General features: G+C 37.3%; 2 protein-coding genes across 2 annotated transcripts in view; one reads left to right on the top strand and one right to left on the bottom strand.

Annotated features, from left to right (window-relative positions):
• GNG5 (G protein subunit gamma 5) overlaps positions 1–2,904 on the top strand; it is an 8,391-nt gene extending 5,487 nt beyond the window's left edge. Inside the window, exon 3 of the mRNA XM_033225432.1 lies at positions 2,679–2,904. The gene's annotated coding sequence lies outside the window, so the exon portion shown is untranslated. The remainder of the gene's footprint in view (positions 1–2,678) is intronic.
• Positions 1,635–23,025, bottom strand: RPF1 (ribosome production factor 1 homolog). Its single transcript, XM_033225431.1, has 9 exons — positions 22,753–23,025; positions 20,934–20,990; positions 18,054–18,134; positions 11,442–11,537; positions 10,702–10,855; positions 5,776–5,858; positions 5,170–5,351; positions 4,863–4,989; positions 1,635–3,790 (listed from the first exon to the last, which is right to left on the bottom strand). The coding sequence occupies exons 1-9, from the start codon at positions 22,978–22,980 to the stop codon at positions 3,749–3,751; spliced, it is 1,050 nt and encodes a 349-aa protein (XP_033081322.1). The 5' UTR covers positions 22,981–23,025; the 3' UTR covers positions 1,635–3,748.

The raw sequence follows: 23,025 nt of genomic DNA, 5'->3' as shown, positions 1-23,025 counted from the left end.
TAAAGCATGCTTCAGTACATTAATTTGTGCTTTCCAGATCAAATGCCATGTGTACAAATGTATGTTAGTCTAAGAGATGTGACCAAAAACGTTTTGGATCATTTAAAATGTAACTGAAGGGTGCTGCATTTTATAAATTCTTAGTACTTTAGTTAGGGAATGTACTCAATATTGACCTATGAGAGGCAAACTAATAGTACTTTTTTAAAAAAGGTTTTGTATATGGCACACACCCCTTACTAACATTCTGACTCTCCAAAGCCCAGGAAGCTGCTTCCTAAAATACCTTGTTACATAGTTGTGCCCTCCTTAATTAAGCTTTGTAGACCTGGTAGTGTCCAGGAAGTCTGTATAAGTACATGTTTCCAGTAAATACAGTGATTGGTTAAGATGTTTTAAGTTTTTTGAAGTACCAGGGGGAAAAAAAGCCCTTTGAAAACAGGTGTCATGTGCACAAAAATGCACATGAAGAAGTAATTCACTTTCATATTTAACTGTTTATTATAATATTCTTTGTTTCTGGTACTATTCATTTAATTCTTCATGGTAGTTTTTGGAAGTTTCATATTTTTATGGTTTATTAATGTTTTTTTTAACCTCAGTTCTTGTATTCACTTTACAGAGTGGTTTATTTTCATTTGAATAAAATACTGGGCAGCTGTTAATAGTTTTATTAGTTTGTTCATAGGAATCTACAGATAAGTGTTTAAATGAATTGCTCAATTTTAAAAATATGGCTGGGGTAAGAACCCAGAATGTAAAATAATGTCTATTAATCCCAGCAGTATAAGAAAACAGCTTGGTGGATATTAAGATTTGAAGCAATTTGGGCTAGGAGAAGAATAATTGGGCATCAAAGCATTGCTTCTCAAGCTTGAATACATGCAAATCACTTTGTTAATATGCAAATTCAAATTCAGAAGGTCTGAAGTGAGTCCCTACAACTTGCATTTCTTACAACTGCCCACTTACACTGATGCTCATAGTACTGGACCTACACTGAGTGGCATGAATGTAAAGAATCTACATTGGAGTTACGTGTATAAATATAGGTTTATCGCTGGAGTGCAATGGGGCAGTCTCAGCTCACTGCAACCTCTGCTTCCCGGGTTCAAGTGCTCCTGCCTCAGCTTCCTGAGTAACTGGGATTACAGGTGCACACCACCACACCCAGCTGATTTTTGTATTTTTAGTAGAGACAGGGTTTCTCCATGTTGGTCAGGCTGGTCTCAAACTCCTGACCTCAGGTGATCCGCCCGCCTCAGCCTCCCAAAATGCTGGGATTACAGACATGAGCCACTGTGCCCAGCCCTGTATTTCCTTTTAAGAGGAATTTGTCTTTTTTTTTTTTTGAGATTCCAGCTTTTAAAATTTTTCCTTCTTTACACACAACAAAATAGAAGAAATAATACAGGATTAAAAACTTAGTAGAACATGTATACACAAAAAATGCAGGTAAGACGACAGGCTTATTGACAGTGAGGAAACACATGTAAAATTAAGGTAGTTTTTGTATGAAACATTTTATGCGTGCCATGAAAATGTTTTAATTAAAAAAATTTAAGGATCAGTATTTGCTTTTTCATTCTGCCTTTTTTAAATAAATGGTGAATTTCTTATTTCATTAAATATTCTTTGTAAACAAGATCTTTAATGGTAGTACTGTGATTGAATTATACTTCCTTGAATATTTAAGTTTCCAAAATTTGAGGTTGAGTGAGGTGAAGATTTTGGTGAACAACTATATATACACTTTGTACCTCTATTAAATTTCTAGAAGTAAAATTAGTCAAGGAGTGAACATTTAACATTTTTACAATGTTGTACTTGATATCCCCTGCCAATATAATACTTTGGCCTTCCACTAGAAACATGAGAATGCTTTTTCCTTGAGCCCTAAGTCTTGTTTGTTACTATTTTAGGTGAGATTAAACATTTTTCATAGCATTCTGTTTATGCCTCTTAAACATTTTTGTTACAGAATATCTCAGAGTAACACTTTTGTACCTTTCCATATCAATAATCCTAAAGTTAGTATGCTCATGTTTTAATTTTTTAGTGCACTTTTTAAAATTTAATATTTTCATTTAAAAAATTTTTTAGTTTATACTCTTTTAACTGAAATATTTTATGGTTAGAAAACATAACTTATTTTTTAAGGCATAACTTATAGCTTTGTATTCCATCATATGTAGAAACCTTCGTTTATCCATTCTCTTATGGAGTTATATTTAGGTGTTTCAGTTCTTTGCGGTTAAAATACTAATACAGTCAATATCCTTGTACATGTTTCTCTATGTCTGGGTTTATCTAGGTAACTAGAAGTGTGGTTGCATCTTCTACTTCACTAGATACTGCCAAACTGCCCTGCTAAATACTCCTGCTCATTTTTCTAAGGATGTTTGGATTTTTCTTGATTTAAGAGAGCTTTATTAACCTTTTTTTATTATATACAGAATGTATTTTGGCAGTAATCTTAGCAAGTTAATCTGTAAGTCTGTTTATAAAACAGGAATGACTTATACATCAGAGTGGTTGTGAAAATTAAGGGAAAGATTTTACTGGTTACTGCACCATAGGCATTTCCCATCCTGTTTCTCTTAGGTTATTCATGAAAAAAATTAAAAACTATATTCTTTGATACTTTACCCTAACTCACCTTTTTTTTCCTATCTTAGGTTTCCCAAACCACTCCTTATGATCCAGTGAATATTCAAGAGAGCTACATTTGAAGCCTGTACAAAAGCTTATCCCTGTAACACATGTGCCATAATATACAAACTTCTACTTTTGTCAGTCCTTAACATCTACCTCTCTGAATTTTCATGAATTTCTGTTTCACAAGGGTAATTGTTTTATATACACTGGCGGCAGCATACAATAAAACTTAGTATGAAAGTTTTATTTTGCATTATTATTGGTATTAAATACATGGTATATTAATCTGTTCTGAACAACTGAAGGGGTTAAGTTTGTACAGTTTGTTCCACCTACTCTTCTTACATGACTTTATGCCATACATCTGGCAAGATTGCTAGGGAATTAAAGGTAAACCACAAACCTTTATTCTTGTAAGGTCAGGAGGAGGCTGTTAAGTTCTACAGGTTTCCATGCATGAATTACTTATAGGGTTAACTTTGTTTCAGTGCCTGAATGGAGTACTACAGCACCATGTAATGAGGTAAAAAAGAGCTCCCCCTAACCTGGCCACAAAAAACCATCAAAATCAGGAAGCAAAGATTAGCTTCAGTAATTTGCAACTTTGCTTTAAACCCTGGTAGATCATTTTGCTTTAAATTTTTTACCCTTCTGAAGGCTTAAGAGAATGTTAAAACCTCCAGAAACCTGGCCTCCATTTAAGTTATTAAAACTGTGCCAGACACTGGGAATCCAAGATTAATCTGGTGTAAAAATCAAGGGTTAGCCAATATTTACCAACCATTTTATTCCTCTCATGTGTTCTATGCAAATAGGAAAGTTAATCTGAATCTTGATTCCAACTTAATTATTCAGTTACACAAAAACAAGATAACTAAATTTAAGAAAACCTAAGCCATCAAAATAACTTTTATTTGTATTTGCTACATAAACACACAGTGGCAATTCATGGCATTTGGTAATCTGTCCAAACGTGAGAGGCTTATGAAATCAACTAATGCCATTCTGAAGAGAGTATTCTGTCAAAAATAAATTACCCAAGTTCAAGATAGGCCTGTTCAGCAAAATCCAATATTATTCTCTCAGTACTTTATAAATGGAATTTTCTTCTACTTGTATCCATTTCCCGGGGCTGAAAGTGGAAAGTGGGGGAGTGGGAGAAGAAAAGAAAACAAAAATATAATTAACAATTCAGGTAAAATAGTAAAAGTTAACGTCCCTAGAACTTTATAGGTAACGCACTGAAAAACTGGGTTTGTGTGAGACCCTGAATAGTCAGTCTTCGGTCTGATATAAAAGATGTTGGCAGTTACTTTGTGTGTGTGTGTGATTTTAAAATAAAATGTTACTAAGTGAAGTACTGCTTATACTAGATAGAAAAGGATGTTTTAGACCACGTGCGGTGGCTTACACCTGTAATCCCAGCACTTTGGGAGGCTGAGGCGGGCGGATTAGGAGATCAAGACCATCCTGGCTAACAAGGTGAAACTGTCTCTACTAAAAATACAAAAAATTAGCCAGTGTGGTGGTGCACGCTTGTAATCCCAGCTACTTGGGAGGCTGAGGCAGGAGAATAGCTTGAACCCAGGAGGCAGAGGTTGCAGTGAGCAGAGATGGTGCCCCTGCACTCCAGCCTGGGCAACAGAGCTGAGACTCCATCTCAAAAAAAAAAAGAAAAAAAAAAAAAAAAAAGGATGTTTTAAAACATTGAAAGTTTTCATTGTTTTCATTTATGATTTAAGATGATGATCTCCAAACGTCTAAGAAAACTATCAGTAGTTCTCAAGAAACATGTAATAGAGTCACATATAACACAGGCTTATAAGCAGATTGCTGCTGGGCCCCACCCCCTAAGTTGCTGATCCAATAGGTCTGCCGGCCAAAGAATTTTCATTCCTAATAGGCTGGTAGGTAATGGTGTTGGTACCACTTTGAGAGCCACTGATGTTTATACTTCAGATGAACCACAGTTAATCACCAAACCCAGATATTGTAGCTTTTTATTTTTTCAGGGGTATATGTGCAGGATGTGCAGGTTTGTTACATAGCTAAACATGTGCCATAGTGGTTTGCTGCACAGATCATTTTCATCACCTAGGTATTAAGCCCAGCATCCATTAGCTATTCCTGATGCTCTCTCTCCTCCCACCCTCTTATCTCATACTTTAAAAATAACTTAGTTTTTTTAAACAATAAGCACATACCTTATGGACCCATTCATACTCTCCATATTTAGAATCAAAGGTTCCTTTCTGAAGAGACCTTAATTTTATGGTAAAACGTGGTCCAAGTTCCTGAATTCCCACTTTCTTTTCACTCCTGAATATGTATCTTCAAAGACAAAAAGAGTTAAATTAATCTGAATGAGCTATTGTTTAACATTATTACAGGGTTCAAAAGATAATTCATTTTATCTTGTATGATACTTGCTACAATATATTGGAAAATTAGTTCATGTTGAAAATATATTTCATGATTGAAGTCAAAGTTCAACAAGTTTACCTTCCTCACCTGTGAAATCTGAAGAATATATAATCCCGTTGATTGTGGAATGTGGCAACCTGCCTTCCAATAAATTGAGGATTATGAGGGAAAAGAGATGCAAACATACGTCCAATTGAATGACCCAGCCGTGTTGTAAAATTATTCAGAATTATTTCAGGTATGTGTTCTGTGGGGTCCTTGCCTCTTCTCTAGAAAAATAATGAAAAATAAATATCACCATGAGCTAAGCTAATTGGCAGTACCTCCCAATGCAATTTCAAATATCAAAATTTACATGACAAATTTGCAAAATTTATCGTTTTTTAGTGACAAACTACCACAGATGGCTTACCAAACCCATGAAATAAGACGTATCTAAAATTATTTTAATATGCAGTGAATGCAACAACAAAAAATATCCTATTAGAAAATCAACGTGCTTCATAGTAATGAAGACTATTGCCTGCCGGCTGTAACTTAACTACAGTCTCCCAGGAAAACTGATAGATAAAAACTGCTGTAATCAGGAGAAAAAATGCCATTATTAAAATAAATTAGAGCTATAAGATACAGCATCTACTAATCAAATACTGTGAAGAGATCAATGCCAATCAAGGAATGTATAAAACTTACCTTAATTTCTTTACGAAGACGAACACTGCTCATTTTGAAATGAGCAGTTGGGCCATTTGGCAAGTGACTCAAAATAAGTCCATCTGTTCATAAAAGTTAAGAGAAACACATTGAACTCTGTAATCGCAACCTAATTGTTTAAATAACTGGTCCTCTACATCCAAAGGTCCCTAAAATCTGTACCCAAGTGAACAGGCAGATGTACGTATTCCTCTGAAGTGACATTTTCCTACCATATCAAAAGCTCAAAATCAGTCAAAATCTTCCAAGAAAATAGACTATGGTAGTCCTTTTTTTCTCTTTTTACAATAGTTAATCATCACCCTCAATAGGTTATGTTAAGGTACCCTAAAGTAGGTCAAAAAAAGCTCTTTAACTGACCACTACTCTTAGGAGTAAAATAGGATGGGATTCTACAATCATGTAACACTGCAAATACAGTGTTTTACCTCCATGTTCTGAAGATGTATAACCCCAAAATGTCACTTTTACACATTTGTATGGTCAGAATATGCTGTCAACTTTGAATAACATCCCAATAGACCAGACTCCTAAACTTTCCTTTATGAAATTAAGGTTATTAGTATTTTGCAAGAGATCAGCCCTTACTTAGGATTACTGTACCACAAATTATAATCAACTAACCAATTAATAGCCATTCACTGACTGTCATTTCCCATAAATTGAGAATTATGCTAGACACGCTAAACTACAAATGAAATGTAAGATCACCTACCTACAACCAGCAGGACTAGCAGCCCAAGGACTCTAGAAGTTCTGGGTGCTGCAAACTAAGGTTGCTACCTATATAATGTTCTTCAAGTTTTTGTGGCACAACCTGACCTTCACTTGAAACACCTTTACTTTTCATGAGTAATTCTTGGCTATTGCTTAATGGCATTACAAGCAGGCATATTAATGGCAATGGACAGGGCTTTCACTTTGTATTACGCTTTTCTAGTTTAGAAGAAATTTTCAAACACATTTCATCTGATTTAACAACTTAAATAGGCCAGAATCAGATGGTTTCAAGTCTATCTGCATATAATATGTATCTTTCTAAGCAGATGTTGCCATCTTTTTACAATGGCATCAACACTCATTCCTCCAGATTAGAAGCTATGGTATCTTCAACTTCTCCCTCTCCCACCAAATCTTAACTGCTTTAACCTTCAGAATTTCCTCACTTAGCATCCTCTTTACCCTTACTGTCGTAGTGAGGTCCTCGAGATTTTCCACCTAGATTATTGAGTAGTATTGTGGTTGGTCTGATCTTTTTCCTCACCATCTCAAGTACATCTCCTAATGCAGATTGTAAAATCAAGTCTGGACTTAGGCCTTGGTTCTATAAGTAACCAGCTATGGGACTTAGCTGTTTCATTATATCTATACCATAGTTTATCATGTGCTAAGTGAAAAACAAACTAGATACCTTCACAGTCTTGACAGCTGTAGCTAATTTCATACTACTCTCATCACAGACTCATCTACAGAAAGAAGACATTGGTATGAGATTCATAATGTGGCCACAAATTACCTTTTCAACCTATTTACCCTATGCCCACACCAAGCTGTTTCCTAACTGGTAGGCACTCGCAGTCTTATGTACTATATATGTTAATCCTAACATGCATTTTTTGCTTCTGCTAATTTGAATACCTGCAACATTTTACTCATCTATTATGGTCTACTTCAAATGTCACCTTTTTATGCAGTCAGAATTAAGATCTAAATCTTCTCAGTTCTTACTGCTACCACAGCATTCATCACTTATTTGAGTTACAGTCAGGAAAACACCTTTCTTCCCAACTAATCTGCTAACACTTAGTTAGGGATGGGAATTTTTTTCTTTTTTTTTGAGACAGTCTCACTGTGCAGTCCAGGCTGAAGTGCAATGGCACGACCATGGGTCACTGCAGCCTCAACCTCTCCGGCTCAAGCAATCTTCCCACCTCAGCCTCCCGAGTAAATGGGACTACAGGCCATGCCATCATGCCCATCTAATTTTTGTAGAGACAAGGTTTTGTCATCTTGCCCAGGCTGGTCTCAAGCAATACACCTGCCTTAACCTCCCAAAGTGCTGAGACTGCAGGCAGATTTTTCAGCAAACGTTTGAATTCTGTCATTTTAAAAGATTCACCACAGGTTAAACTTCATGAAATACAGCCAAAAGTATCTATTAAGGGGTCTAGGAAATATAAGTCATTTTTTCCAACCCCCAAATCAAGGCTTAAATCCTTTCTAGAACATTCCCACTAAATTGTGGTCTGTGTCAAAAGCAAAGTACAAAATCCAAACTTACCAGTTTCTAAATAACTTCTTTTCCTGTGTACTTGCATTGTGCAAGAGGCTTTATTTACATTACTGCTAATCCCTAACACAAATCACGCAAAACAGGAGTCATCATGCTTATTTCAGTAATGAGGAAAAGAGGCTGAAGAGGGTCAAGTAAATTAGCCTAAGTAAATCAGACCAAGGCAACTGCACATCTCAACTAGGGTGGGACTGCACCTAGCTTAAGCCCTTGGCTGACAGCTGCTCACATTTGGAAATGTACAGAGGCATTTTGTTTGTCAAGATGACTGAGGTGTTACTGGTATTTAGAATCCAAAGGCCAGGAATGCAAACCATCTTACAAGCTGCCAAGAGTGTAGCACAAATTACCCTACTTCAAATGCCAGTAGTTCCCCATTTAGAAATAATGAATACAGGATGTAGGTCTGTAAAGATAAAGTTTACATGCTTCTCACTATACCACGTTTACTAAAATGACTACCACATGGCACTACCAGACACTATGCTTTATAAACATAATACATTTAATGTGATCTTTGTGGGAACTCTAAAGATAGTTATTATTTCCTACATTTAAAAAATGAGGAAATTGAGTGGCTAAGAAACTTGACTAAAATCACAAAACTAGCAAATAATGCAATCTGTATTTGATAAAACAGCTGCCCTGACTCAAAGCCACTAGTAGGTTTCTACAGTTTAGACAGCTGATGAAGTTCTATTTTAGAATAAGTCAAAAAAGTATATCCCTTTACTTCTACCATTCATAGTAGCCCCTCCAATGTCTTTAGAAAGATGCCATGTTCCTAGAATCTACTTTCCCACAGGCTAAATCCTGTTTTTTCAACTTTTCCGCCATGTGTCATCATTAGGAGTTGTGATTTTTATTCCTCAACCCATGCTAAGTCTCCAGGAATCACCACTATATTTTTTTTTGACAGTCTTGCCCTGTCTCCCAGGCTGGAGTGCAGTGGGCACCATCTCGGCTCATGGCAACCTTTGCCTCCCGGGTTCAAGTATTTCTAGTGCCTCAGCCTCCCAAGTAGCTAGGATTACTGGCATGTGCCACCACACCCAGCTAATTTTCGTATTTTTAGTAGAGATGCGATTTTGCCATGTTGGCCAGGCTGGTCTCAAACTCCTGACCTCAAGCAATCTGCTGGCCTAGGCCTCCCAAAGTGCTGGGACTACAGGTGTGAGCCACCATGCCCAGCCAGAAAATGTAAACTTTTTAAAGGCAATAGATGATATAGGTGAAATCTGTGTGACTATGTAAAACACCCTGGATAAAATAAGGATAGAACATTTATTGAATTGATGAATGCCTGCTTCTTAGCAGGGTTACTAGCGGCCTCAAAGTGATGACAGTTGTTTTTTAACTGCCAAAAATAAAAAGAGGAAAACAGACCTTACCACTTTGTGGAGGCAGTTTAAAAAAAGAAAAAGAGGTAGCAACTACCTTAAAAACAATTTTTTTCTGGAGTAACTGTTAAGTATTCAAGAGATTTCAGATACTTTGATACATTAATCTGGTAAACCAAATTACAATATGGCCAACAAAACACATTACAAAGCTTGTTATAGTTTATTTTAGTTTCTGGAAAGCTACTAGAACAAGTGGATAAAGTTATATTGAAAACAATAAAAATCATAAAAGTTAGATTTTTTAAAAACAGCCTTTTAAGTCCCTAATTTAAAAACAACAGTGTTCACTGATATTAGAAATAAAATGTTATTCTGGCACCACAGAAAGTCTTGTCCCTATTTTTTTTTGTAAATTCTTTATAATTTTATTTTAATGAAATTAAAAATCATAAAGATGACTCATTCAATTGGTCATCTTTAAAGCTACTGAACTCACAGCCATCATTCAATAAATAAATAAAACAATAGCAACAATAACAACAAACCTACATATCCTTTATGAAGTCTCTTATCTCAATAGGAAGAAATACCTTGGGTCCAGGTGACACATTCATCTCAGATCTGAGACTCACAGAAAAATTTAGACTGGAACAAACACATAACATGGGCCCAAGTCTCTACCTCAAAAACTTAATCCTGTGACACCACCTCTGGCAACATAAAATCTAGCCATAACAAACCATATGCAGATCTCCAACTAGGTCAGCCCTTTCCTCCCTCTCTTTCCAAATGGTTGTCCCTCTGCACTGAGCGCTTTTCTCTGCCTCACTCCCCTGCTTCACCCTCATCCATCTAGATCCAGCTTCAGCATCTATTTCTACAGGAAGTCCTTCCTCCCAGGGCAGACTTTGTACCAATCACAGGGTCCCCACTCTATCCTGCATTTCTCTGTTTAACTGTACCATCCACACTATATTTTCTCAGTTTACATATCCATTTACTCCACCTATGAATTTCCTGAAGGTTGTCTCTTGTTTTATCTCTGCATCTTTTACTAAGGGTTAAAATAATCTTTTGGCTGTAGCATGTGCCTGATAAATGGTGAATACAAAGGAAAAATCAGTTTATAGATTCTTGGAAAGAGATATAATTTTCTGATAAAAAATTATTTTCTGAAAGTTATAGGCAATATTTCCTTATTCTTTTAATATATTTTTAAGGGGGTTGAGGGAGAGGACAGGAAAACCTCCTTTAAAAAAAAAAGGATACTTGGGGTTTTACGATCTTCATTAATAACAATCAGGTCTGTGAACTCTCTTGCGATGCACTGAGGAATAATTTTTTTCAGAGCCAGTCCTCTTCTGTAATAAACATGTGAGTTTGGTATAACCGTGGAGAGCTGTTCACAGAGTCGTACTGTTCTCTGCAAAACAAAATAACAAAAATTTTGAATAGTTTTTGAAAAAGAATAAAAATCTTATGTGGTACATAAGGAAAGAAATAATGATTATTACGATTAATAGAAAGCAACACTGAGGAAAGCATGAAACTGGAACAGAGTGTCTCCTCTTTTATCAAAGGCTGATCATCCTAAAGCAGTGGTTCTCAATTAGGGGCAATTCTGCTCCATCAGGGGACACATTTGGCAATATCTGGAGACATTTTTGATGGTTATGACTGGTGGTAGTGGTAGTGGTGTGTGGTTGCTACTGGCACCTAATGCATAGAGGCCAGGGAAGCTGGTAAACATCCTACAATGAACAGGATGGCTCACGATAACAAAGAATTCTCCAGCTAAAATGCTAACAACGCTGAGGTTGAGAAATCCTATCCTGAAGAATCATATTTAGTAAACCTACATCATATCACCACTGCTACGTTTTATTTACTTATTCACAGGCATTCTTTAAGGTGGTTAACTAAAGGTTTAACTCTTCTGAACAGAGTACTTTAAATAGAACTAATAAGAAAATTAAGAATTCAAGAACTAAATTAATCAATGTGTTTACCCCATGAGGTCTATCTGATGTTGTGATGAGAATCTTGGGAGAAGTCTGTTTGTTGAAGTAAGAAGCAAATTCATCTGTAGATTCATCATAAGCAACCTGAGAACAGAGAAGAAGGATAATTTTACATCAAACAAATACTCTACTGGGCCAGAATTCTAAAAGTAGCTTCAGCAGGACTGCTGAACACTGAGTACCTAGCTGATAAGGGATTTAAAGACAGACCAGGAAGGACTGACATTAATGGACACAGGAAGAGGATGGAGTGGATTTCTCCTGTGTAAAATACAAGTACAAAACTGAATAAAATTGTCAGACATCACTTCAGGGCAGAAACTGAGATATGTTTACTCTTGAACTACTTTCATTTCCGTCATCAACTTGGTTGGTGAAAATAATCACAGGGAAAAAAAAACAAAAAAAAAAAACAAGCAAAAAAACTAATGAAATTACAAGAAGACAAATCTTCCATTAAGAGACACTCAGATTTAAACAATAATGAAAGTAGTACCTTTTAAAATTTGTGGAATATACCCAAGTGGTACTCTGAAAGTCTTATGGCTATACCTGCTCACATTAGAAAATATACATATTGAGCAAATCAATAAATACAGAATCAACTCAAAGGAAGCAGAAGAAAGTAATAAAGATAAAGGGAGATGTAAATGAATCAGAAAACAAAGATTCAATAGGATCAAAGAAGAAAGTACTTAGAAAAGACTAAGAGAATAGATATCTTGGTAAAAACTGATTTAAAAAAGAAAAAGCCAAAATAAAATAATATGAGGAATGAAAAGTGGACATTACTGTAGTCTGACTCATGAACATAGATATAATTAATTTTAAGCAAAGAATAAACCCAATTTAGTTATGATGCTTAATGCAATAAAAGAGAAGAGCCACATAATCACCTCAATATTTGCAAAGAAAACATCTAATAACATTCTACATTCATTCATGATAAACAAGACAAAAAATAGCCTAAGAATAAATAAAATTTACTTTAACTCTTAATAATCTATCTTTAGTGACACAAATATTAATGATGATGCATTGGAAGTATTCTTTTGAAAATCAGGAATGTGGCAAAGATGGCACTATTGATTTTTCTATTTATTTGACATTAAGTTAGAAGTTCTAGAAGGCACAAAAGTGGGAGAAAAACAGGTCAAAATAAGAAAACTGTCATTTGCAGAAATGATTATCTAAAACAGAAAAATGAAAACAATATCCCAACAAATTAGAAATGAATTTAAGTAGGCTACTGGTTAGAAGATCACTACTCAAAAATCCACTGTATTTTTATAAATTGGCAACCAAAACAATTTTCAAAGACATGCAGTTTACACCAACAAAAACCGTAAGACACCCAGGAATAGCTCTAGGAAGATTTATGGGTCAACTTGCATGAAGAGAACTATGAAATTCATGAAATACGTTTCACTATTCAAAGAAGACTTAAGAAATATATATTATATATATACATATGTATCCCCAATTTGGAGGATATATGTATCCCCAAATTGATCTGATTTTTGTGCCATTTATAATTTATATGGAGGAGCAAAGGCCTAGGAAAAGCCAAAACACATCTGAAGAGAGGGGATTTAGGGGCAGGAGTGAAAGCAGCATCTTGCCCTTACAGATATTAAGACTTATTATGAAGCTAATTAAGAAAGTAATGATGCAGTGACAAACTGGCCAAGCAAATAGCCCAGAAAATGACCAAGCATATATAGATATTTGGTATATAACTTGGCATTACAATTCATTGTGGGGAAAGGCTGCACTACTTCAAAAATGGTATTGGATAAACTGTATGTATGTGTGTATATATATATATACACACACACACACACATATATGCTGTGCAAAAGGACAGGCTGGGGTGAAAGACAGCAAGGAAAGTAACTGGTTTCCATTCTCACACCAAACAGAAAACAATTCCTAACAATTAAGTAAATAAACATGAGAGACAACTCTTTATTTTAGAAAGAAAGAAAAAGTAACTTAGGATCACAGGAAAGAGAACAGTTTCTTAAATATGACATAAAAAGCTTTAAATGCTAAAAATTTCAAAAATTCAACTATATCAAGAACTTCTGGTCGTCGTCCTCAAAAGACACCATAGAAAATAAAAAGAGAATCCATGAATTGGAAGATGCCTTTAACACGTATAAAGGATTGGTATCCAAATATATAGAGAAGTTCCACAAATGATCAAAATATACTACATGATAGAAAACTGGGCAAAAGACATGTTTTATCTCTAAAGAAAACAACTTATATTAAACAATGCTCAACTATCGCAAGAACAGAAAACCAAACACCGCATGTTCTCACTCATAGATGGGAACTGAACAATGAGATCACTTGGACTCAGGAAGGGGAACATCACACACCGGAGCCTATGACGGGGAGGGGGGAGGGATTGCATTGGTAGTTATACCTGATGTAAATGACGAGTTGATGGGTGCTGACGAGTTGATGGGTGCAGCACACCAACATGGCACAAGTATACATATGTAACAAACCTGCACGTTATGCACATGTACCCTAGAACTTAAAGTATAATAAAAAAAAAAAAAGAAAAAAAAAAGAAAACAAGGAAATACAAATTCAAACCTCAATGAGACAGCCTTTTATCATTAGTCTGAACATATCAGGAGTTGGTTAGAATGTGGATGAGCAGGAACACTGCTACTCTTGTACCACAAAAGTATAAAATGATACAACCACTACTTTGAAAAATATTTTGGTACAATCATGTAAAGTTAAACATTTACATATTCTCATGAGTCAAAATTATCCTACTGTAGGTAAATATTCTAGGGAAACCTTTATGTATACATACCCTCTATATGCCTGTTATCCTCAAATTTATTTCCAGTCAAGACCTCTTCCCCGAATTCCAAGCTTATATCACAACTACCTGCTTGACATCTCTTCTAAAAACTCTTAAGAGTCCTGAACTCTTGATTTCCCCTTAAATCTCCTTCAGTCAGTCTTCCACATCTAGTCAATGATCATTTCATCCTTCTAATTTGCTCAGTCTAAAACCTTAATACCATCTTTGAATCCTCGATTTCTCTGAAATTCCACATCCAATTTGTCAGGCAACTGAAGCAGCTCTGATTTCAAAATATACCCGGGGAAAAAATATTTAGAATCAGATCAATTCTCACCACTTTCATTGTAACTACCCTGGCCCAGGTCATGATGAAAGCCCATCATTTCTTTCCCGGATTTGTTTAGTAGCTTCCTAATTATTCTACGTACCTCTCTAGTTATATTCTCAGTAAAGCAGCTAACTACTTTAAAAAATTAAGTCTGATCACATCATTCTTCTATTCAACCCATCCAATGGCTCCTCATTTCACTAAGTATAAAACCAAAGTCCTCATACTGGCCAACAAAGGCACTGATCTGGTCTTTCCTCTTCATCATACTTTCCTAGGACCTCTTCTACAATCCTCTCCCTTTGTTTGCTTAATTTCAGCCACAATGGCCTTCTTGTTATTCTTAAAAAGCATACTCGATACACTCTGCCTTGGAGCTTGTGTATTCTCTCTGTGCTTGGTTGTTCTCTCTGGGGTTCCTTTTGCCCAAGGATGCTAAATTTCCTCACATCCTTCAAGTCTTTGCTAAAAGGTCAATTTCTCAATAAAGCCTACCCTGACTATCCTGTATAAAAAATCACTACACAGTAGAAAAATGGGCAAGAGACACAATCAATTGATCAAAGGGAAAAAAATATGAAAAGATATTCAACCTCATTCAAAATGAGAACTGCAAATTAAAACTATAGTGATATACAATTTCTCACTTATCAAACTGGAAAAACTGATTTACAATGAGTGTAAGTTGAGGAGTAACATTCAAGTATCTCCTCCCCTAATACTTACTAATTATCATACAAAGGGAAAAACATTAAATTCAGAGTGAAGAAACCTGGCAGGCACCACTTTAACCAAATGATCAAGGTAAACATAACCAGTAGGAGAAAATCATCAAGTGACTCTTGATAAGAAGTACTGAAAAAGGACTTAACATAACATTCATGGCAAAGGGTCGAGCCTCCCTATTAAAAACCCAAAACCTGAAATATTCCAAAATTCAAAACTTTTTGATAAAGCACCAACATGGCACCACAAGTGGGAAATTCCACACCTGACCTCATGTGATGGGGTCACAGTCAAAAGTTTGTTTCATGCACAGAATCATTAAAAATATTGTATAAAAGTTACCTTTAGGCCGGACGGGGTGGCTCATGCCTGTAATCCTAACACTTTGGGAGGCCAAGGTGGGAGGATCACCTGAGCTCAGTTCAAGACCAGCCTGGGCAACATGGTGAAACCCTATCTCTACTAAAATACAAAAAATTAGCTGGGCATGGTGGCATGAGCCTGTAGTCCCAGCTATTCTGGAGGCAGAATTGCTTGAACCAGGGAGGCAGAGGTTGCAGTCAGCAGAGACTGCACCCTGCACTCCAGCCTGGGCAACAGAGCAAGACTCCATCACCAAAAATAAAAAAAGTTACCTTGAGGCTATGTGTATAAGATGTACACAAAACATAAATAAATGCTCTGTTCAGACTTAGGTCCAATCATCAAGATACCTCATTATCTATCACAAATATTCCAAAATCTGAAATCCAAAAAGAATTCTGGTCCGGCCGGGTGTTGTGGCTCATGCCTGTAATCCCAGCACTTTGGGAGGCCGAGGCAGGTGGATCATGAGGTTAGGAGTTTGAGACCGGCCTGGCCGATATGGTGAAATCCTGTCTCTACTAAAAATACAAAAATTAGCTGGGTGCCTGTAATCCTAGCTATTTGGGAGGCTGAGGCAGGAGAATTGCTTGAACCTGGGAGGCAGAGGTTGCAGTGAGCTGAGATCCTGCCACTGCACTTCAGCCTGGGTAACAGAGCAAATCTCCAACTCGGAGAAAAAAAAATCAAAAAAGACTTCTGGTCCCAAGCACTTCAGGCAAGGGACACTCAACCTGTATTTCTGTCAAAACTACATAAACTGAATATAATCAGAAGAAATCCCAGGCGAACTCATATTAAGGTACATTCTACAGAATATCTGGTCTGTACTACTCAAAAAATCTCAATGTCACAAAAAGCAAACGACTGAGGAACTGTTCTAAATTTAAGGAAATTAAAGGTAATTACAATGGAATGTATGACCTGGGACTTTTCTTTTGCTAGAAAGGACATTATTGGAACAGCTAGTGACATCTGAGTAAGATCTATAGAACAGATAATGTATACCAGTGTTAACTGTCTGATTTTGCTAACTGTGCTAATAAAAAACAAAATGAGATATATATAGGAATAAAGGGGCACCATGTCTGCCACCTACTCTCATTTAAGAGGGAATATTTAGGAAGTCTGGGTGAAGGGTATGTACAAATTCCTACTTTTCTATGAAGTCTGAAATATCAAAATAAATTAAAATGCATATACCTTACTTACATAAAATTGCAAACTCTTTCCACTCCAGGTAGTCCTGAATCTCCTTTATCCTGTTTTCCTTTAGTAACCTATCATCGGCTAACATATGTCTAACTTATTTATTTCATTATGTTGACTGTTCGTCTCCCTTCCTAGAATGTAAGCTCTGGGTGGGTAGAAGTTGTGTGTGTGTAAGTATTCTGTGTACTGATGGATCTCAAATCCCTAAAACGGATCCCAATACAGTGCGAGTGAATCCATAAACATTTGCTGAAAGAAGGACAGAAATCAGTGAATGACTATACCAGAAGATATGTGAAAGAACGTTGATAGCAGCACTGTTGCAAAGCAAACAGACGTTCCAAACCAAGTTTCCTTTACGAAACTTTTAAAAAAATAGTTTTAAAATCTTGCTTCTTTTACTGCACTGATGCAAACTATCTAAGGAGAATGTGCAAAGTTAAAGATTATCTTGAAACTAAGATTTATGAGAGTACAAAAAATAGCATCAAATGTTATTCTTAGGTATCAAAATGTCTAACAAATACTACAAAAGTCTATAGTATGAGGAATTCTTTTAAAACTACCAGGCCAGGTGCAGTGGCTCACGCCTGTAATCCCAGCACTTTTGGAGGCCAAGATGGACGGATCACCTGTGGTCAGGAGTTCGAGACCAGCCTGGCCAACATGGTGAAACCCTATCTGTACTAAAAATACAAAAATTAGCCAGGCGTGGTGGCAGGTGCCTGTAATCCCATCTACTCAGGAAGTTAAGGCAGAGGGTGCAGTGAGCCGAGATCACACCACTGCACTCCAGCGTGGGTGACAGAGCAAGACTCTGTCTCAACAAAATAAAAAATAAAAACAAAAAAACCCATCCAAAATACTAGTCAGGGATTATATAACAAATGTGAAAGTTTACCTAGACATAAAATAGATTACTAGAAAGTAAATATTTACTTAATTTGTCTATAGCATTATTGGGAAATCAATTATGAAATAATCTACACCAAATAATAAGATAATATGCCAGCATTTTAGCTGAACCAGTCCATTATACAACTTCGCCAGCCAGCACTTTAAATATCAATATAAAAATATATAATTTATCAATTATGTATGATCATTCAAACTAATTTAAGACTTCTAACATTACCTCTTCATCATTAGGGTCTACCGTGGTTTCATCATACACTCGCTGGTTGTCAATGGTCTTGGGTACAGGCTTTGGTGGGGCCTAAGTAAAAGAGAAAGGATTACATTTTAGAAGGATTTTACATTAATTATATTATGGTTGGGGAAAAACAACAGAAAGCTACAAATAATCCCAAACTCAATCTGTTCCTCAGATCAATTCACTTCTACTGCTACATCAATCCTAATAACAATATTGAATAAGAGTTTTTTTTTTTTTTTTTTTTTAACAATCTGGGCAGAGCCACACACATACTAGAAAAATGGCCAACACTGAATGAAATGGCTTAAAACTGTGCAGAAAGAACAAGGAGAAGAAATAGAGATCGAGATAATTATCTACTAGGGGAAAATATATCAAACAGGAGAAAAATAAAAGAAAAAAATAGGCCGGGCGCAGTGGCTCACACCTGTAATCCCAGCACTCTGGGGAGGCTGAGGCGGGCGGATCACGAGGTCAGGAGATCGAGACCATCCTGGCTAACACGGTGAAACCCCGTCTCTACTAAAAAATACAAAAAATTAGCCGGGCGTAGTGGTGGGCCCCTGTAGTCCCAGCTACTCCAGAGCCTGAGGCAGGAGAATGGTGTGAACCCGGAAGACGGAGCTTGCAGTGAGCCGAGATCGTGCCACTGCACTCCAGCACTCCAGCCTGGGCGACAGGGCAAGACTCCACCTCAAACAAAAAAAAAAAAAGGAAAGGCCGGGCGCGGTGGCTCAAGCCTGTAATCCCAGCACTTTGGGAGGCCGAGACGGGTGGATGACGAGGTCAGGAGATCGAGACCATCCTGGCTAAAATGGTGAAACCCCGTCTCTACTAAAAAAATACAAAAAAACTAGCCGGGCGATGTGGCGGGCGCCTGTAGTCCCAGTTACTCGGGAGGCTGAGGCAGGAGAATGGCGTAAACCCGGGAGGCGGAGCTTGCAGTGAGCTGAGATCCGGCCACTGCACTCCAGCCTGGGCTACAGAGTGAGACTCCGTCTCAAAAAAAAAAAAAAAAAAAGGAAAAAAATAATAAACTGACATCTGTACACATCTGTACATGACTGTTCCAATACTTTCAGGAAGCTACTCAGAAATATTTAATAAAAGTCTAGTTGTTATTCCGTTGACCTAGTAATTTTACTTTGGGGTATTTATGTTCAGGAATGTAAATGGGGGAAAAATTTATACAAAGAAATATGTAGTATCCCTATTTATAATGAAAATAAGCAGTAAACAGGGCAAATGTTCAACATCAAGGTAATGACTAAACATACTACAGTACAACAACATTATGGAATACTGTTAGGATCAGCAATCATGCATACTCAGCTTAGACCAAGAAATGGTGTAAATGAACTGTTAAGAAGTAGAGCACAGAATTGTAAGAGTACATTAAAACTAATTTAAAATATAGGTACACTAGCAGAGCTATGAAGAAAATATAAACTGAAACTATTTAGCATTTATTACTCTATGAAACAAATATTACATTTTAATTATTTTTTTAAAGGAGGCAGTTTAAGAAGTCATCTTTCATCTCAAAAAGCAAGAATGGTGGTATTTTCAAATGGTGATCATAACATTAATTTGCTGTAATAGACTGATTACTAAAGAGTTAAAAAGAGACTAACATGCTTGACATACTAGGATACTGTAGGTCAAAACTGTCTACTATTGATAATTTTCTATGGTTTAACCTAATACTATTCAAAGAATGCATGAAATAGTAGAGTGTTTAGTTTGTGTAGTCTTTACATTTTTTTCCCTTCCTCAAACACCCTTATTTGGTAACTTACTTGATATCTTAAGAAATGGGAGGTGAGACATGAATGTTTTCAAAATTTTGCAAAAATAAATCATAACCTAAGAGTAACTATAAATACACTGAAAATAAAAATAACTTAGCTATGCAATAATGTATGAGTATTTAGTAGTCTAAAAATTTTTTTCAATAAAGATTTCACTTCTTATGAGTACCACAAATATAGCCAAATTCTTTCTTGATGCATTATCCATTATTTTCTTTGCCATAATCCTCACCCTCCTCCCACTCCCCATTCTCACTTTTCACAGGTTCATATCCTCTGTACCAGCTCTAAAGCTTAACACATCCTTATCACCCTACTCCAGAAGAGGCTCTGTCCTGCCTTTCCCCAGCCTTGCCTGACCAAAAACCCTTGCTTCACATCACAAGAGCCAAGCTCCAGGCCTAATCTGAGGAGCTTCCCCATTCCCAAAGTCAGGGAGAGGTGTTGACCTCTCAAACACAAAGTTACATGCAAAACACCACCACTGTGTTACTGTATAGGTACACAAACATACATAGTAAAGGTAAAAGAAATGCATGGAAAAAATAATCAAAAAGTTCACGAGTGGTTATCTTTGGAGGGAAAAGCAATTATGAAGAAGCAGACAAGGGGCTTCCTTGCAAAAAAAATTTTCTTTTTTTTTTTTTTTTTTTTTTTTTGAGACGGAGTCTTGCTCTGTCGCCGGTCTGGAGTGCAGTGGCCGGATCTCAGCTCACTGCAAGCTCCGCCTCCCGGGTTCACGCCATTCTCCTGCCTCAGCCTCCCGAGTAGCTGGGACCACAGGCGCCCGCCGAGACCATCCTGGCTAACACGGTGAAACCCCGTCTCTACTAAAAATACAAAAAACTAGCCGGGCAAAAAAAATTTTCTAATGCATTATTTCTTAAGCTGGGTAAATGATACAAAGGGGTTTATTATATTACTTTTGTATTTCTTCATACATACGAAATATGTAACAATAAATTTTAGAAGAAAGTAATTCAACTTAAATATCAGGAAGGATTCCCTAATATAAGACAGAAAGCAAACAGCTAAGAATTTTATTTACCTTATCGCCAAGAGCCTCTCTTTCTTTTTTAAGTTTTTTCTTAGCTGCCAACTTTTCCTAAAGGGTGAAAAAAAAAAGAACAATATTGAGAAACAACCAGTTATATCACAAACACATACTCAAACTACAAATTACTAATGCTATGAATACTCGAACTGGGCGATCTTTGTAATCTATTGAAATAAGCATCTGGACATGGATTTTTCTACCTAAATTACTACTGTAAGCCAAATGAGCTGGCCAATTAATAAGATTTCTTTAACAAAGGCTTTGATTCTTTTAAAAAAATCTAAACTGGCAAGTTTGAACATTTAAAATTTGACTAGCTTAATCTTTTTCCATAAAGTCTCAAATTAATTAAAGTACAAAATGTGGTTTCCGTTGTGTTTTGTTTTGCCTAACTGGTTGCATCCTAAAGACCACCACGGTTATGCTGCTTGCTTCTCTTGAAAAGCACTAAAAATAGGAATGGGAGGGCCGGGCGCGGTGGCTCAAGCCTGCAATCCCAGCACTTTGGGAGGCCGAGACGGGCGGATCACGAGGTCAGGAGATCGAGACCATCCTGGCTAACACGGTGAAACCCCGTCTCTACTAAAAATACAAAAAACTAGCCGGGCGAGGTGGCGGGCGCCTGTAGTCCCAGCTACTCGGGAGGCTGAGGCAGGAGAATGGCGTAAACCTGGGAGGCGGAGCTTGCAGTGAGCTGAGATCCGGCCACTGCACTCCAGCCTGGGCGACAGAGCGAGACTCCGTCTCAACAACAACAACAAAAAAAAGGAATGGGAGATGAGTTTTTAGGTTGTTTTCCATAAAACCATCACCAATTATATACATATTTTATAATCAAAACATACTTTTACAATTTAGTAAGAGCTTGCAAAGTGGATTAAGATTATCTGTATTTGTACTGTCAATCTATATATTCTCCTGGAGATTTCTAGATAGAAGGGTTGACAAAATAAAAAATATTCTTTTCTTTCCAGCACCTACTGATCCTCAATCCACCAGGTTTCAGATTAGAAATCATAGCTCCAGTAAATCTTTTAGGACATCCCTCCCCAATACGTGCATACCAGAATGAGTTAAATGCCCCTTGTATGTACTCAAACAGCACCTTGACACTGAACATGAGTAAGAACCAGTCCCGGGCCTCAGGAAGGGCCAGTAAGGAGAGGCAGACACGTAATAAGAATATTGTGTGAACTTCCATGATGTGCAAGAATAAGCAAACGTTTTCTTCCAATTGCAGTTTAACCAGAAATGGGCACTGTGACCTTGGCAAGCCGTTTAAACCTCTTTACGTTTCAGTTTGTTTACCTACCAGAAACGTATAAGGATAAGGCTTAAAGAACAAATACAATTACCAGAAACTTTACAGTACTAATTTCGGTAAAGAGCTGCTGCAGGAGTCAGAGAAGCAATATTTTGGATTTATTACGTATTGCCTCCATTTCAGATTCTGCAAATTAACCAACGCTGCCTAGACGGGCCAAAGGGCTGAGACTTTTGCCTTCTGGGCCAGGAGGGCGTAGTTTTCACTACTAAGCCAACAGGCCTTCCAACTTTCCTTGTGAATCCAGCATCCTAGGAAACAGCCTATCAAGAAAATCTTCCACCCTGACGCTCAGGCAAAAGGCTGAACCGAGAGTCTCCAAACCACGGCAAGGGGACCAGAACACGTGGGCCGCGGCACCACCCTTCCTACCGAGCCACAGAATACACTTTGAGACCAGCAGACAAACACATCTGTGCGCTCCGCGACCCCACTAAGCGTCAGGAACATCGCGCAGGCGCCCGGCAGCTCCTGCCCCTCGCGTACCTTCCGCTGCTGTTGTTTCCACCGCGTGAACATTAAGTGTCGCCGCTGTTTGTTTTTAATCTCCGAAATGCTAAAGCCTGGCGGAAAAGCAGCCGCTTTCGGGGGTTGGACCCCGCTTTCCGTCGCCCCATCCCCAGCGCCTGCAGCCTCCTTAATTTCTTCAGCAGCGGCTTTCCGTTTCAGGCTTTTCTTCCAGCTGCTGCTGCTCTTTTCTCCGGGTTTCGCCATGGTGTCGGCTCCTTTGCTTCCGTACGGAAACGGAAATAGCCTTCT

Source organism: Trachypithecus francoisi, unplaced genomic scaffold, assembly GCF_009764315.1.
Source record: "Trachypithecus francoisi isolate TF-2019V2 unplaced genomic scaffold, Tfra_2.0 Lachesis_group12, whole genome shotgun sequence".
Classification (NCBI taxonomy): domain Eukaryota; kingdom Metazoa; phylum Chordata; class Mammalia; order Primates; family Cercopithecidae; genus Trachypithecus; species Trachypithecus francoisi.
The sequence above is the reverse complement of the archived record's forward strand: the minus strand, read 5'-3'. Positions and strand labels throughout refer to the sequence as shown.

Excerpts from the sequence above, each read along its gene's own strand:
- RPF1 (XM_033225431.1), bottom strand. The coding sequence starts at position 22,980 with ATGGCGAAACCCGGAGAAAAGAGCAGCAGCAGCTGGAAGAAAAGCCTG. Across the intron at positions 5,352-5,775 it reads GTCTTCGTAAAGAAATTAAG|AGAAGAGGCAAGGACCCCAC; the intron begins GTAAGTTTTATA and ends TTATTTTTCTAG. Across the intron at positions 4,990-5,169 it reads ATATTCTTCAGATTTCACAG|ATACATATTCAGGAGTGAAA; the intron begins GTGAGGAAGGTA and ends TTGTCTTTGAAG.